Consider the following 15,170-nt stretch of genomic DNA (forward strand, 5'->3'; position numbering starts at 1 on the left):
TTAAAAATGTAGAGAGGGAAAAACTCAACTGAGTTAATAGTAAATGTTTAAAGATCAGTGCAGTAACAGCAGCCACCACCAGAGGGCAGTGAAGTGTAGCCATCTCTATGTAAAACATTGAATTCAGCTTTGACAGCGCACGGGAGAAATACAGAATCCAATCTCTCTTTCTCTCTCTCTAGTGTCTCCTGCCTCGCTCTACCTACCACTGCTCCATCAGCTCTGACTCCACAGCGAGCGAGCAGCTCAGAAGCTGCAGATGTCCGAGACTCTCAGTCAGTCTTCCTACCTGTCTCCATCCTGTCCACCTGTCTGTCTTTCAACAGCAACAGTATGAAGAAACAACAAAGACTTTGGTTTCTGTTCTGGGTAAGACATCATATATGAAACACCTTTTTTTACAGGCCTAAAGTTTAATGTATTTAAATTCAAGGGAATGAGCTCAGGTCCATAGTTTTTAATCATGTGAGCACCTCGGATGATTCTCTGGATGCTTTTTCCTTTTTTATTTGTGGTGTAATTTTGGTCATTGAACACGTGTCGTGTTGTTTCCAGGTGTCTGTTTGTGGTGTTGGTCTGGTGTTTTGCTGGCACGATTTGGACAACAGCGAGTACGACTGTTGGCCTCTGGACAGGCCCAACGAGTACAACATGATCGACTGTGGAGGTGAGAAAACAGACGGCAGTTACAATACAATCATTAACCGTAGGTCTTGAAGAGAGATTTTGGTTGGTCTCGAGATTAAATAACAAGTATTACAGCTCCCCAGTGAAGTCTGAAATTATTTATTTTAAAGATTGCGGTCTAAAATCTCTGTCTGTCTATTATCCTGTGGCTCTTGTCCAGGTCTGGAGATGGCTTGGGTTCTTCGTCCTCCAGAGTTGATAAAGAGTGGTGAGGTATTCAGTGTCATATACTCGGTGACCGCCCAGGACTCTTTCTACCACTGGGCCGTCCAAAACCGCGTCTTCACTCAAAGGTAAACTGGTTAAACTGGGTATAAAGCAGAATAATTTTAGACTGAACAAAATAAACTAGATAAACTGGTCTGCTTTGTCTGTGTGTTCAGTGACATAGAAGACGCTGAATCAGCTCGGAGGTTCTGTGAACATCACGAATGTCCGGCCAACTGGAAAGATGCAAATGGCGAGAACTGCTGCATTCACCACGCTAACATCCACTCCTGCCCGCTGGGATACATGGTGCACTGCTTCTTCTTGTCTTCATCACTCCTCTCTGTAACACAATCCACAGAGAACTCCAAAATCCAGTTGCAAAACGTAGTTTGGCAAATTTTGTCACCAATCCTCACACAATAGAGTATTATGGAGATACAGGTTAATCCCAAGGTTGGTCAGCTCCAAAACTTAAACTGTTTACACAGTTTAACTCAAAATTGGGACCATAATTTACTAAATTATGCTGATTTCAGTTAAACTTTAAACTCGCAACAGAGGCCATAAATAAACCAGACTAGTGTTTAATGAGGTCACAGATTACATAAGCAGTGGGATCATTTTCTAATAGACTTCTTGACAAATTCACTTATTTTCTACCCAAAGTAGTCACCCTAGTGGTGAGAAACTGCAGGTCTAAGACACCTTAGGATCAGTTTACTTTTCCCAGATCTACTTTCTAGATGTAGTCCATCTATGTAATGTCTGACAGATAAGTAAACAGATAAAAAGCTCTCTCATAAAAATAAAGTTTTCTGTTTTTTCCTCACTAACAGACAACAGAGAGCATTTGTGGCCCCTGGATTCCTGATGATGGAAAAATCTTCACACATACCGTCTCGACCTCTGGGAAGATGACCCAGACCAACTGGACCGCGAAGGTAACACACATGCCAGTTTATCTCAATAAGTCCATATCTTACATAGTTCCTCTTCAAAAGTGCAGCAGTTTCTCAATGAAACAAAAAGGTAAAATAGGAAAACTAACATTTTGGGAATATATTAATACACTTTCTCGTCATACATGAGAGAAGTACAAAGACTGGAAAACAGCTAATGTGACTGGGTCCAAGGCAAACTAAATAAATATAACTCCACCACTGATTAAATGGATTTAGGTCAATTAATTAAAAGAATAAGAGTAGAGCCACATTGGAAGGAGCCAGTTCACCCAGTTTGGGCATCTGTCTAGGATGCCCCCTGGATGCCTCCTAGGTGAGGTATTCCAGTTATGTCCTATCAGGAGGAGGCACCAGGGCAGATCCAGGATTTGCTGGAAACCTGGGCTTTTCTGCTCAGACTGCTGTCCCCACAATCCTAACCTGGATAATCGGTAGAAAATGGCTGGATGGAAGTGTAATAGTGAACATTAAGCCTAAATAATTGTTTAAAATAGTTTACATTAATCCATACACAACACACGATTGGGCATATCCAGCAATGAGGTCACTGAGGTCTTCAAAAGTGCAGCAGTTTCTCAATGAAACAAAAACTTAAAATAGGAAAACTAACATTTTAGGAACATACTAATACACTTACTGGACCTACAGGTCATCTCATTGGTTGCATTTAGCAATTTAGGTTGATGCATAACTCAGCAGGAATGATAACTGTCTGGTTTAAGCACAAAGAGTGTATCACAGGATCACTAGCGCCAGAGCCATTGAATAATTAACCTTTTCCCTCATGCTGTCATTTCAAGTGAAGGAATAATTCTGTATTTTGCTATTCTTTTTTATTCCATTGTTTTATACAGACAGTGTTCTTCTTCCTTAATTCTAGTATTTACACCCTACATTGTTTCTGCAAAAGAGGAAGCTGTCCAAAAAGCATCTTTTACAGTTTTCAAAATTTCTGGTTTGACTGTTATTTCAAGTCTAGGACCTAGTCTCTTCAGAAATGAAGCCTTTTGTACTGGTTACTAGAGCCCAAGTGGAGCCCAAGTTTCTTTAAATACAGAACATTAAGCAGAAAAAAGATGTAACATATGCTTCTGTACAGACAAACCTATTTCATTCAAAGTAGGGCAATACTACAAGATTATAATCTGTCCCAATGACAAAATAATATAATTGTATGCAGATGCTACATTCAGTTACTATTAAATACTCACATTCTGATTCTTTGCTGATGTTTTGTCTACAGCCAGTTAATCTAACATGTTGATTTGTAGGTGGTTCTGCTTCATCCTGGCTTAAACTCACTCATCGCTCACATTCGGGTCGGTACCATGCAGGTTGCCCTGGAGGCCAAAACCACCGTGTTGCCTGCTGTGGGTATGTTTTTCCCCTCTCAAAATCCTGACTTGACTATAAGAAGTGCAACAAGAAGTGCACAAAAGCTTCTGTATTAGATCATATTGTCATTGTTATGTGAACATTTTTTGGCCACTGATGACAGAGATTATACTGATAACCCAGTAGCAAAGATGTCATATGGTTCCAGCAGTCAGTCAACCCCAAACATAGTGTTGCCATAAAAAAGTAAATAAGTCACAATTTCATCTTTAAATTTCACCCTTGAAGTCTGTGGTGATGGTGTCTGTGAGGAGGTGGAGTTTTGTTCCACCTGTCCAGCTGACTGTGGTGAATGCCCTATGTCCCCTTCCACGAAGATTGCCATCGGTCTGCCACTCAGTCTGCTCTGCCTCTCCTTCATAATGACTGCTGTGGTAAGGACTCACACAACAAAACACATATGCTCAAAAAAAAGTCTGCCAGTTAAAAATAAATAAATAAATCTGTCTCTTGTAGTGGCTAAGGTACCAGAAACAGAAAATGTTGTGGGACGAAAGCTGGATCATCGACTTCTCTACAATAAAACAAGGTCCTTTTAACAGTCTACATAAAACTCTGATAGTAGCTTAGTAAGTACTGAAAGGCTCTGAGTGTATGCTGGAATTGCCTAAAAGTGACAGCGAAAATAGTCTCAAGTTGCACAAGAGAGATATTACTGCAAAAAGAGTATGAACCAGATCTAAAACATTACAGTGCAGAGCAGGACACAAAGCACCACAAAAAAAACTTAATTAACAGCACTGATTTAGAATGATTTGAAATGGACCCACATCTGTAAATTTGTATACATTTTATGTACATGAAGGAAATCTAAAACTTAACTCTGTTTTTCTCTGCAGATCAAGAGGGGCATATGACCATGGGCAGCATAATGAGTGTACCAGTGGGGAACAATGACAGTCATACTAGCTGTGTATCAGCGCTAAGCACCTGTACAGGACAACTGGGAACCCGAAAAACAATGTTCACCTGCACCGGCATATAGTACGCCTACCTATGTAACCACTAGGGGTGCAACAATACACAAAATTCACGGTTCGGTTCGGTTTGATACTTTGGCATCACAGTTCGATATTTTTTCGATACAAAAAAATGTTCATGCCTTTTTAATTTGTCATTTATTAAAATTATAAATATATATTTTACCTCAAAAGTACCGTTTTTAAATTTAATGTTGCTGAAACAACAAAATAATAAAAAAATTAATCTGTCTGATCGAGAAATCCCTCATCTTTGGAAAAGAGAGTTTATTACAGAGAAATGGCTCTTTCCAAAATAAAAGCTATACTATACGCTTCTTCTGGGCTATATTCTCAGCAGCATATTAAACATATCAGCTCCCCATAAGGAGAATCATGTGCTAACGGCTGTCTAAATGACTCGGGTAAAGTTTGTAGCATGCGTGCTTGTTGTTTTTGTCTGCTTCCACTTGTCTTTGCACTAAGATGTCGTCGGTGTAAATGTGCAGTCATATTCATTGTGTTCCCACTAGTGCTGTCAGCGTTAATCTCGTTAAAATGACATTAACGCCATAACGCGGCAAATCTCCGTTAACAAGTTACCACGGATCGCCCCGTGGTTGGGGCTGGACGGCGTCAACACGTTAACAAGCTAACTGCACTAACACACTAGTTCCCACCAATTGAGCATTGCGTGGCACATCCGACATACTGTTTTACTTTTGTCCATCAGGGTCATGCTTCACATGAAAACCAAAATAGTTCCAAACGCCAGATCCGAATGAGGGTGGGGGAGGCTCAATTTCGGGTAGCGTTGAGGCAGTTGCCATGTTGCAACGAGGTTAGCTTCAGTCTCACTAGCTTGCGCTGCGCTCAGTGGATCCGCGCTCGATTAAATTTGATAAAACAAATTAAAACTTTTGTATTGTTCGATACATATGCGTACCGAACCGAAAGCACTGTATCGAACGGTTCAATACAAATACAAGTATTGTTGCACCCCTAGTAACCACCTGTCTGTCTTTATATAAAACTGTACTGTGCTATTTCGGATACTTTGATAGGCCACCAGGGCCAGTTTCAAGTATCTTTTCCTGATTCCCAGAGGTCAAGATTTTTGTTTGTCAAAGCCACAAGCCACAAGTTGTCTTTTGCCACTTCTGTGTCACACACTGGTTATAGCACCATCCATGCCTATCTGCAATAGATATGTCTCCAGCTTCCTGGTATATTATTTGGAAATGTATGTTAAAAGCCACTTTGTTTTCCAGTGATGGGCGCACCGTGGCTATCAAAAGGATTCACACAAAGACGTTCTCTCTGTCCAAAACCATCAGACAGGAAGTCAAGCAAGTCAGGTAAGATGCAAATACAAACTTATCCCCTTCATACTGCAAATACACAGCATGTTAGTCTGACTTTCTGTCTTTATGTTTGTCTCCAGGGAGCTTGATCACCCCAACCTGTGTAAGTTTATCGGTGGCTGTGTTGAGGTGCCAAATGTTGCCATAGTGACAGAGTACTGCCCAAAAGGAAGCCTTAACGATGTCCTTCTTAACGAGGAGATCCCACTTAACTGGGGATTCAGGTACTCAGATAATCACACAGACTCTTACTTATGGTACAATGACATCTTGAGGTAATTAAGGCATAAGGCGACTACACATAAAGTGTTTGTCTTTGTAAGTTAATTGGTCACACACATTTCCAATTTATTTGGGGTTCTCATAAGGTCTGTTTAGATGCATGACTGTTTGTGCCTGCCAGGTTTTCCTTCGCCACAGACATCGCCAGAGGGATGTCGTACCTGCACCAACACAAGATCTGTCACGGCCGACTGAATTCTCTAAACTGTGTCTTAGACGACCGATGGGTCTGCAAAATAACAGGTGTCTGAGCGTGCAGAAAGAATGTTCCTAAAAGTATTAAAACTATACATGTAAATAAAAAAACCCAGTAAATACTTGTTAAACTTACCAGATATAAACTAGCTTTGAAAGTGAACGTTTGCTTTATTCCTAATTTAGTGAAGATCATTTTCTATAACTGAAATCTCTTTCTGAATTGTTCTAATCTCCATTTTTTATTGTCATTTTAATTAAACCTAATTTTTGTCATCCTAAAATTGATCTGAAAAATAATCCAGAATGCAGCAAAATTTTTGATTATATATCTACAATTGTTTTTATTTACATATAATCTCCAATTAGATTACGGTCTGAGAACCTACCGCACGGGCAATGGGGCGGAGCCTCTTTCCACCTATCAGCAGAGGCTCTTGGAAGTGTACTTGCCGCCTGAGTTTCAGGACTCTAACACGGAGCCAACGCTGGCAGGAGACGTGTTCAGGTCACAGAGTTAACTTTAAATTTCCTTCACTTACTCACCTCAGTTCCCCGAAGACTTCCATCTGCCTCCCTCACCTTTACCCTAAACCAAAGCAAAACTGTAGTTTTAGCTCAGTCTCCACAATGTGATAAATAAATATAGATCAGTTGATACTCTCTGTATGTAAATTTCCCAGTTATTCCATCATCCTGCTGGAGATTGCAACTCGCAGTGATCCGGTCCCTGTAAGTCAGTCTGAGTGTCCTTTCACTTCACTGTAACTGTGCAGCTTTCATGGTCTCCCTCAGTAAAATTCGTGAAATGCTTTGGTTTACAGGCAGAGGAGTCAAACCTCGAGTGTTCCTGGTGTCCTCCTCTTCCTGAATTGATCTCCAGTAAAGCTGACAACACCTGCCCCTGTCCCGCTGACTATGTAGAGGTATGCCATTCCCTTTAAACTGACTGTTATGAAATGGTTGAAAGCAGGCTGTATGAAATGTGCTATCATTAATAAAATAAATAAAAATTTGTAGTGTTCGTATGCTAGGTTGTTATAAGCATACTTTTGTAGGAAAAAATGTGTTCATTTATATACTCAGAACTTAGTTGTAGTTCTTTTAACACAAATTACTGCATCAGTATTCGTACCATGAAGGTGATCAGCTTGTGGCACCTCAGCTTCAACTTCCTCATCTTTCTTCTGTCAGCGACCTGTAGAATCTGTCAGGTTGAGGTTAGGTGAGTTAGCTCCCCAAATAAGCATAGTCATAAAATGGTTAGCAAACTGTTTGGTAGTAGTTCTGGCAACACCAAACAATTTATTAACTATTTGGTAGTGGGAAGTGTTAAGTCCTCTCGGAAGAGGAAATCTGCATGTACATAAATATTGTCACCAAACTGAAGTATGAAGAGTTCTAAAATCTCCTGGTAGAGGGCTGTGCTGACTTTGATAAAACATGTGGATGAACCACCACCAAGACCAGGGATGATAAAGTACCCCAAATTATCACAGAATGCAGAAACGTCACATCAGACTTAAAACACCATGGATTCTGTGCCTCTACACTACTCCTTTATACTCTAAAACCTTGCTTTCCAGGTTAAACACTAAATTTACTTTCACCTGAAACGAGTGATTTGGACTTCTGAAGAACAGTCAAGTTAATGTTTTAACTTGACTGGGTGAAGGATGTCTGTAGCTGACAGCTGTCAGGTGTTCCTTGCAATTGTGGTCGTGTATACTTGAACTAGTTGATGTTTTGTTTAAATTATGTTTTCTTCTTTGAATGATCCTCGATGACTGAATATTCCATCTCGGCTGTTCTGCTGTTTTGACCCACCTGTGTTTCCGTAGCTGATTCGGCGATGTCGCTCTCATAACCCTACCCACAGACCTACCTTTGAACAGATCAAGAAGTTTGTGCATCGAATTAACCCCATCAAAACCAGCCCAGTGGACATGATGATGAACCTGGTAAAAACAAACTCTGTCAATACAGTGGACAGTACAATAATCATTATATGTTATTACTATAGTAACAAACTGTGCATTGTACCATGTTCTCATGTAATATCATATGTTAAATTATATCAATGCTATATACTGTATATGTAAAGCTTTTTTCTTTTGTCTCTGTTTCAGATGGAGAAATACAGCAAACATCTGGAGGTGTTGGTGGCTGAGCGGACTCAGGATCTGATGCATGAGAAACAGAAAACTGATAGGCTGCTATACAGTATGACCCACAAACACATAGACACACACACATACTAATGTGTTACTAGGTTAGTAGGATGATTCTGTTTCACATTTATTACACACATTTTCATCCGGAAAACATTTATTTGTATGCAGATGATACAATTCTCTATATCTCTGACCAGTTAAAACTCGCCTTTTACTGACATTTGTATGTTTGTGGTTCAGGTATGCTTCCCAAACAGGTTGCTGATGACCTCCGTCAGGGAAAACCCTCCCAAGCTCAGAGCTATGTCAGTGCCACCGTCTTCTTCAGGTAAAGATAGACTAGAGTTGAAAACCTGTGGGGTCTTTAGTCAGATGAGGCTAATAATGCTGGTTTGTAGCAACCACATGAGCTAAATAAATTTCTACTGGATTCTATTCTACTTTTCTATATTTTTACAGCCACCATAATAAAGGATGGTATGTGTGTGTTTGCGTAGTGATATAGTGGGCTTCACCCAGCTGTCCAGCAGCAGCACTCCTTACCAGGTCGTGGACTTCCTTAACAAGCTCTACACAACTTTCGATGACATCATTGACAATTACGATGTCTACAAGGTAGAAACCATCGGAGACGCATGTGAGTGACACACATGGTAATATGTAGCTACTCTAAAGATATAGCTATATAAAGATATAGCTCATCTCCGGGCAGCCTTTCCAAACAAGCCACACTTGTTTGGTCTTTTTTCTAATTGTACTGCCATGAACTAAAAGATTTAAAATGCTAACTGAAGCCGGTAGAGTCAAAGATCTACATCTTTGACTCTATCGGTCAAAGATCTCTGACTCTATCTTTGACTCTCTTTCGGTTTTGTTAATTTCTCTCAAAACTGACCTTGGTCCGACCTCGTGGTTAATTTTCTGGGATGTTGCTCTCTTATGTTAGCAGCATCTGGCTCCTTCTTACCCACTTGCTCATAAGTGGAAGCAATAAAGGTGTACTTGGTTTTTCATAGGACTCTATAGTGTCCTGTGAAAACTTTTTACTTGATTGTTGTTTTTTGTTTGTTTGTTTGTTTTTGTGTAGATATGGTGGTCTCTGGTGTTCCACAGGAGAACGGGATACTCCACGCCTCAGAGATCGCCAGCATGGCTCTGGATCTGGTGGGCGTCTGTCGCACTTTCAGGATCCCCCATAAACCCAACACTCAGCTGCAGATACGGGCTGGGATACACTCCGGTATACAAGCTACTGAGCCACTGTAATTAAAAAATTTTTGTTAAATCATTTTTCCACCCGTGACTCTTCTGAGTCCTCTTAGGTCCAGTGGTGGCAGGGGTGGTTGGGACAAAGATGCCTCGTTACTGCCTGTTTGGAGATACAGTGAACACAGCATCGAGGATGGAGTCAACAAGCGTTGGTAAGACTGCGGGACCTAATAAGAGTATGACTAATTATTACTGGAACAAATGCTGGTTACTGGACACAGACTTAACTTTCTTCTTCTTGGGGTGAAACAAGCTGGTATGTTCCATTTTTGCAGCCCTGAAGATCCAGTGCAGCTCCAGTGTATTTTACCTACTGGAAGAGATTGGTGGCTACGTGTTGGAGTGCAGGGGAACACTTCAGGTCAAGGTGAGCTGTACACTCCCATTGGAGTCCAGTTCAGGTAAAACTGGGAGCTGCCCAGTTAACACTCTGGACCTGATTAATTTCTTTCAGGGTAAAGGTGACATGGTTACTTACTGGTTGGAAGGGAAGAAGACTTCTCTGGTCTCCAAGGACATCATTGCAGACCCAAAGACAGCCAAACTCATCACCACGGAGACAGAAGAGGAAGCAGAGAAGAAGCAAGAGCTGTATTCATCAATACCGGGGTATCTGAATGACGATCTTCTCCTGGACCCAGCCTGAACCGCAAACTGTGGATTTATCTTTTGTTGTGATGTCCTCACTGTTAGCCTAAGAAGAATGCATTACTGTGTTGTGTGCTACATTTCACATGTATGGTCACCCGGTGGATCTCATTAATCCACCGAGGAATGTTCAACGAAGCTGAAAAACAGAATAATCTTAGTCTAAATTTTGCCATCTGCTATGTTTTTCACTCCAGTCAAATCTTCGCCTGATAGTTTATGTTTTACTATATTCTACGCTGTTATTATGTTTTTGTGAAGAAGCACTTTCCCATTAGTCGACTATGATGATGAAAAGTTTATGTATAGAATTTTAATGTGACACCAGGGATGCTTTTAGATGAAGACAGCACCTGGTCTGAACCAACGAGTTACTTTGTTTCTTCTTCGATATTTTGTCTTAAATTTGTTTACAAGTGAAAGGCAGAATACTGCAGTTCAGAATACTGCATGTATATTTTACTGCTATTAGTTTGTGTTGTTTGTTGGACTGTGCACAAAAACTCAAACTGACATTAATGCTGAATAAATACATCCTGTGTTCACGGGAAGTTTCGCTGAAGTTTCTGCATATTCTTTTAATATATTCAGTCCCTCTTGTGAGACTAGAGCAACCCTGTCATAATTTAAAGAACTGCTGGAGGAAGTTCTTGAACTCTTTTGTGTCTAGACTGCAGTTACTCGTTTTATGGACCTTACTAGGTCACTGTTTAGCTTCAAATCACAGTCACACAGATTCAAACACAATCAAAGACAATCTGCAATAGACTCGCTGGGGCTTTCGCAATCATGGCACGAGGTTTACAAAACCAGCTCTTTTTGTAAAGTTCCATTCATGATCTCAAACACTGCATATGCTTCATGAAAAACAGGGACTCTGTGATTTCAAACCTGAAAAGCACTTCAGACATTTTGACTTCAAAGACTTTTGGTGGTACTTGCCAGTGTTTTCTTTAGCGCCTGTTTTTCATGAACATTTAACATGTGGCCATGTTGGTTTTATGTTTTGTCCTGTTTGCCTGTTTCAGTTTTATTTTTTTAATCAAATCTTAGATTTTTTTTTTTCTCCTATTTTTTTTCTGTAAAACACTTGGAATAATAGAAATAGAAATAGACACAAAAGTCAGCCTATAAACATACTGGAGTGAACATAATTATAGTTTAGTTTTAGTTTTTATAGCATTTGTGTAATATTTCAAAATAAAATAGGTCAACAGTTAAAATGGTGATATCCATGAAATACTCAACAATAAACCAACACAGAGGTTTTTCTCTAAAGGCATTAATAAAATCAAACCAATTATATTATTCCATCCATTTCTTTCTCCTCCCAGTTAGTTTCATACTCAGACACTTCACACCGGCTGGTTAATCAGCACCTTTTGTCACGAATGTTCTGTGTGAATATTCATGTCACGTTGTTGAGCAGATGGAAGACTTAAAGAGATGGAGGCGATGTGGTCTGTTTACTTTTTTGTGTCAAAGATGGCTGACATGACAACTGGCGGACATGAAGAAGAAGAGGCTCTGAGGGAGAATAGATGAGGAGTCGAGAGAGGAGGACTTCCCACTTCCAGACTCTCATGTCTACAGACATAAAGTGACAAACTGCATTTTATCTCACAGCTGTTGGGTTTTGTGGCTTTGTTCAGAAATAATTTTTATTTTGGCCAAAAATATAGGTGGAGAGTAGGGGTGGGTTTTTATAATCGATTTATTGATTAAAATCGATTCTGGCTTGCAGTAGCGGTTTTAGATACGGCGACACGGGCGGTTGCCCGGGGCGGCATCGTGGTGGGGGGCGGCATCACGGGCATCGGCAAAAAAAAAAAAAAAAAAATTGCTCGTACTCATGCTGCCCCGACGTCATGCCAGCGCATATTGTGAATGTCATAGGCACCGATCGGTTTTCTATCGCCCATTTGCTGGGAGTAAGGGCGCCCTTCGTTTGCGAGGTGCGCCTGCTGCTTGCGGCACAGGGAGGAGAGGGCGGGGGATTCTCTGACTGGCTGGAAGCAGCATCTAATAACCAACTCGCAAAATAAAACAAAATAAAAACAAACCAACAAACACGAAAACACCAGACATTATAATACAGACTTATAAATTACACCGATGTTTTTTCGAAATTCTATACGCGAAAAGTGAGCGCGAGAGCCCTCGGTGCGCCTGCTCGCTGCTGAAGTCAAAGTAAACTTTATTGTCATCTCCGCTACATACAGTCCAGTATATAGAGAGACGAGACGACGAGGCTCCAGTTACAGCAGTGCAAGTAAACAAACAATATATATAAGAAGAGTAAGAAAATAAATATACACTTTAGGACTCGGGTAAAGGGATCAATAACAATTTAAAATTTACAGTTTGATGATTAAAGTCTCACACAACCCGTCGAAAGGGGTGAGGGGCCGGCTGCTTCCAAATAGAGCACATTTCATTTATAATGTTGTAAATCCAAGCCCATTATGTATTCATGATTTGAATCCTGGGTTGTGTGAAATCTCAGAAAAGCACCCTAGACAAAGTGAATCTGTGAACTAAGGTGTAGGTGTGTTAGGTTATGCTGTGGTGATCCTCGGTTTGAGGGATGGGTGTTCATACTGGAGTGCAAAATTAAAACCAATGGAAGATGGACAAGAAAAGCTCAAAGCCACCAGGTGCTCAGTTTAGAAAAAAGAGAAAAGAAGAGGAGGAGAAACGAGCAAAAGATGCAGGTAAGCAGATGTGTGATTGGATAATGGCAGGTCATCCTGAAACAATCAGAATCAGAATACTTTATTAATCCCTAAGGAAATTATGTGCATTACAGTTGCTCCAAGAAGAAATGGTAAAAATAGCAACAGTAACAGACTAAACCCCAAACAATACATTATGTTACAGATTTTAATATTAATTAGTCATTGTCAATTGTTGATTTGTCCTGTTCTCATTGTATGACGAATTATGATGGCTGTGTGTGTGTGTGTGGGGGGGGGGGGGGGGCGCCAGAGGGAGTGTTCGCCCAGGGCGCCAAACAGGGTAGGACCGCCACTGCTGGCTTGGATAACGTGAAATCGATTCATTAAAATCCTGAATCGATTTTTTAATATAAATTTATTTTGCCCGAAATGACAGAATGAAATCTCACAAAATTTCAACAACCGCCAAACAGCTAAGACAGTAAATGAGAGCAGGTACACGGATTCTGCACAAAGACATAAACACAAAGCGCGGACCCGCAGATCAGAATCAGTGAGATGTCGCCTTTCTCACCTGACGGCACGGACACGGTCGGGGCTGAAAGCCGACAGCTCGCTGCTTCTGATCTGTCGGCGGGTCCGCGCTTTGTGTTCACGCCCCTTTTGCGCCGATTCTAAAGCTGTTAGTTTGATCTCTCTCCAAACAATAAAAATAAAACTGACTGAACCAGCAGCAAAAGAAGATCCAAACTACGCTTCACATAAACATCGTCATGAATTCCCTCTGACTTTTACTGTTTTGCTTCCACCAAGATAAAATCACACTTCATGCACAGCTCTCTCTCTCTCTGTACTGTTTTCTGCATTATTCGCTTGCTTGTTAGGCACAAGTCTACCGTTGTTTACAGCGCTGTCGGACGCTGTTTTTTTTCCCGTTTACATACTTCTGAAAAGAAAACCTAATTTCTGCCGTTCAATATTGAACAAATTTAAACTTTTTAAAATTATGCAAAATGCAAAACGCTTAGCCGTGTCTCTAATAAAACCGCTGTAACGTCAGAGGTAATGTTCATAAGTTGATTAATGGTTTTCTTTCGTTTTTGATGTACTGCAGAATATTTTTATAAAATCCCAGGCCAGGAAAACCTTCATGTTTTTCTGTGTTTTATCTTTAGCTACTTTGACACAAAGGCATCTGCTGTGACGCTCACACCTTTGATAAAGTCTTGCGTGTGTCAGCTTCCTTTTTATAGATACAAAAATATGTAAATTTACCGATCTGAATTATAATATTTCTGACTGTCAAAATTTCCCATATTCAAATCGAATTGAATCGAATCGAATTTAATCGAATCGTGGATCGAATCGATTCGGGACCTTGTGAATCAGAATCGAATCGATTCTAGAAATCAGTGACGATACCCAGCCCTAGTGGAGAGTTAAGAAAAGTAGATTTTGAATATTTAGTAAGTGCATTTGACCCTCCCAAGATTACCAAATTAATTACTTCATTATACCTGGTCAATGATTGTACTTAATTACACTCTGTTTCATTATATAGCACCAAATCACAACAAGAGTCATCTCAAACCATCCTGTATTCTAAGGTAAGGACCCTACAATAACAGAGAGAAAACTCCAGCAATAAAACAACCTCCAATGATCAAGCACTTGGGAAGGAAAAACTCTCTTTTGACAGGAAGAAACCTCCAGCAGAACCAGGCTCAGGGAGGCCATCTGCCTTAACTTGTTAGGGTTGAGGGGAGGAAGACAGGACAATAATTACACTGTGTAAGAGAGCCAGATTAATAATAACTGATGATTTAATGCAGAGAGGTGCATAAACAGAGTGAAAGCAGCCTAAGCCTATGCAGCGTAAAAAAGGGAGGATTCAGGGTCACCTGATCCAACCTTAACTATACTGTTCCAAAAAAATATATGAACACTTTGAAAACATGTCACATCTCAATGGGAAAAAAATCTTTCTGCATCTCCATACTGATAAGGGTAACATGTTAGGAACACAAGGATGCCACATTGTTTGCTGGGAATTAAAATTCATCACCTAGCCTGTAGAGGACAGTGCGTTCCTCCATGGATATGCCTCACCAGACCATCACTGACCCACCACCAAAACAGTCATGGTGATCAATTTCACGCACACCATAACATTCTCCACGGCCTCTCCAGACACTTTCACATCTGTCACATGTGTTCAGGGTGAACCTGCTCTCTGTGAAAATCACAGTGCACCAGTGGTGGACGTGCCAATTCTGGTATTCTGTGGAAAATGCCAATCGGGCTCTAGGATGTCAGGCAGGGAGTCCAGGAACCACTAGAGGATGTT

The 15,170-nt window shown here is 40.6% G+C and overlaps 1 protein-coding gene across 1 annotated transcript; it reads left to right on the top strand.

Moving 5' to 3' along the window:
* Positions 1-189: 189 nt before the first annotated feature.
* Positions 190-10,707, top strand: LOC146389988 (atrial natriuretic peptide receptor 1). Its single transcript, XM_084923073.1, has 23 exons — positions 190-369; positions 556-667; positions 848-980; positions 1,071-1,203; positions 1,734-1,838; positions 3,131-3,233; positions 3,483-3,628; positions 3,711-3,783; positions 4,094-4,238; positions 5,485-5,571; positions 5,658-5,801; positions 5,981-6,102; positions 6,424-6,562; positions 6,738-6,786; positions 6,879-6,980; positions 7,896-8,015; positions 8,184-8,277; positions 8,469-8,556; positions 8,726-8,865; positions 9,316-9,468; positions 9,551-9,649; positions 9,773-9,864; positions 9,952-10,707. The coding sequence occupies exons 1-23, from the start codon at positions 334-336 to the stop codon at positions 10,141-10,143; spliced, it is 2,607 nt and encodes an 868-aa protein (XP_084779199.1). The 5' UTR covers positions 190-333; the 3' UTR covers positions 10,144-10,707.
* The last annotated feature ends 4,463 nt before the right edge of the window (positions 10,708-15,170 follow it).

Source organism: Perissodus microlepis, chromosome 3, assembly GCF_051167445.1.
Source record: "Perissodus microlepis isolate ML-2025 ecotype Zambia chromosome 3, ASM5116744v1, whole genome shotgun sequence".
Lineage (NCBI taxonomy): Eukaryota > Metazoa > Chordata > Actinopteri > Cichliformes > Cichlidae > Perissodus > Perissodus microlepis.

Excerpts from the sequence above, each read along its gene's own strand:
- LOC146389988 (XM_084923073.1), top strand. The coding sequence starts at position 334 with ATGAAGAAACAACAAAGACTTTGGTTTCTGTTCTGG. Across the intron at positions 5,802-5,980 it reads CCACTTAACTGGGGATTCAG|GTTTTCCTTCGCCACAGACA; the intron begins GTACTCAGATAA and ends TGTGCCTGCCAG. Across the intron at positions 9,650-9,772 it reads GATGGAGTCAACAAGCGTTG|CCCTGAAGATCCAGTGCAGC; the intron begins GTAAGACTGCGG and ends CCATTTTTGCAG.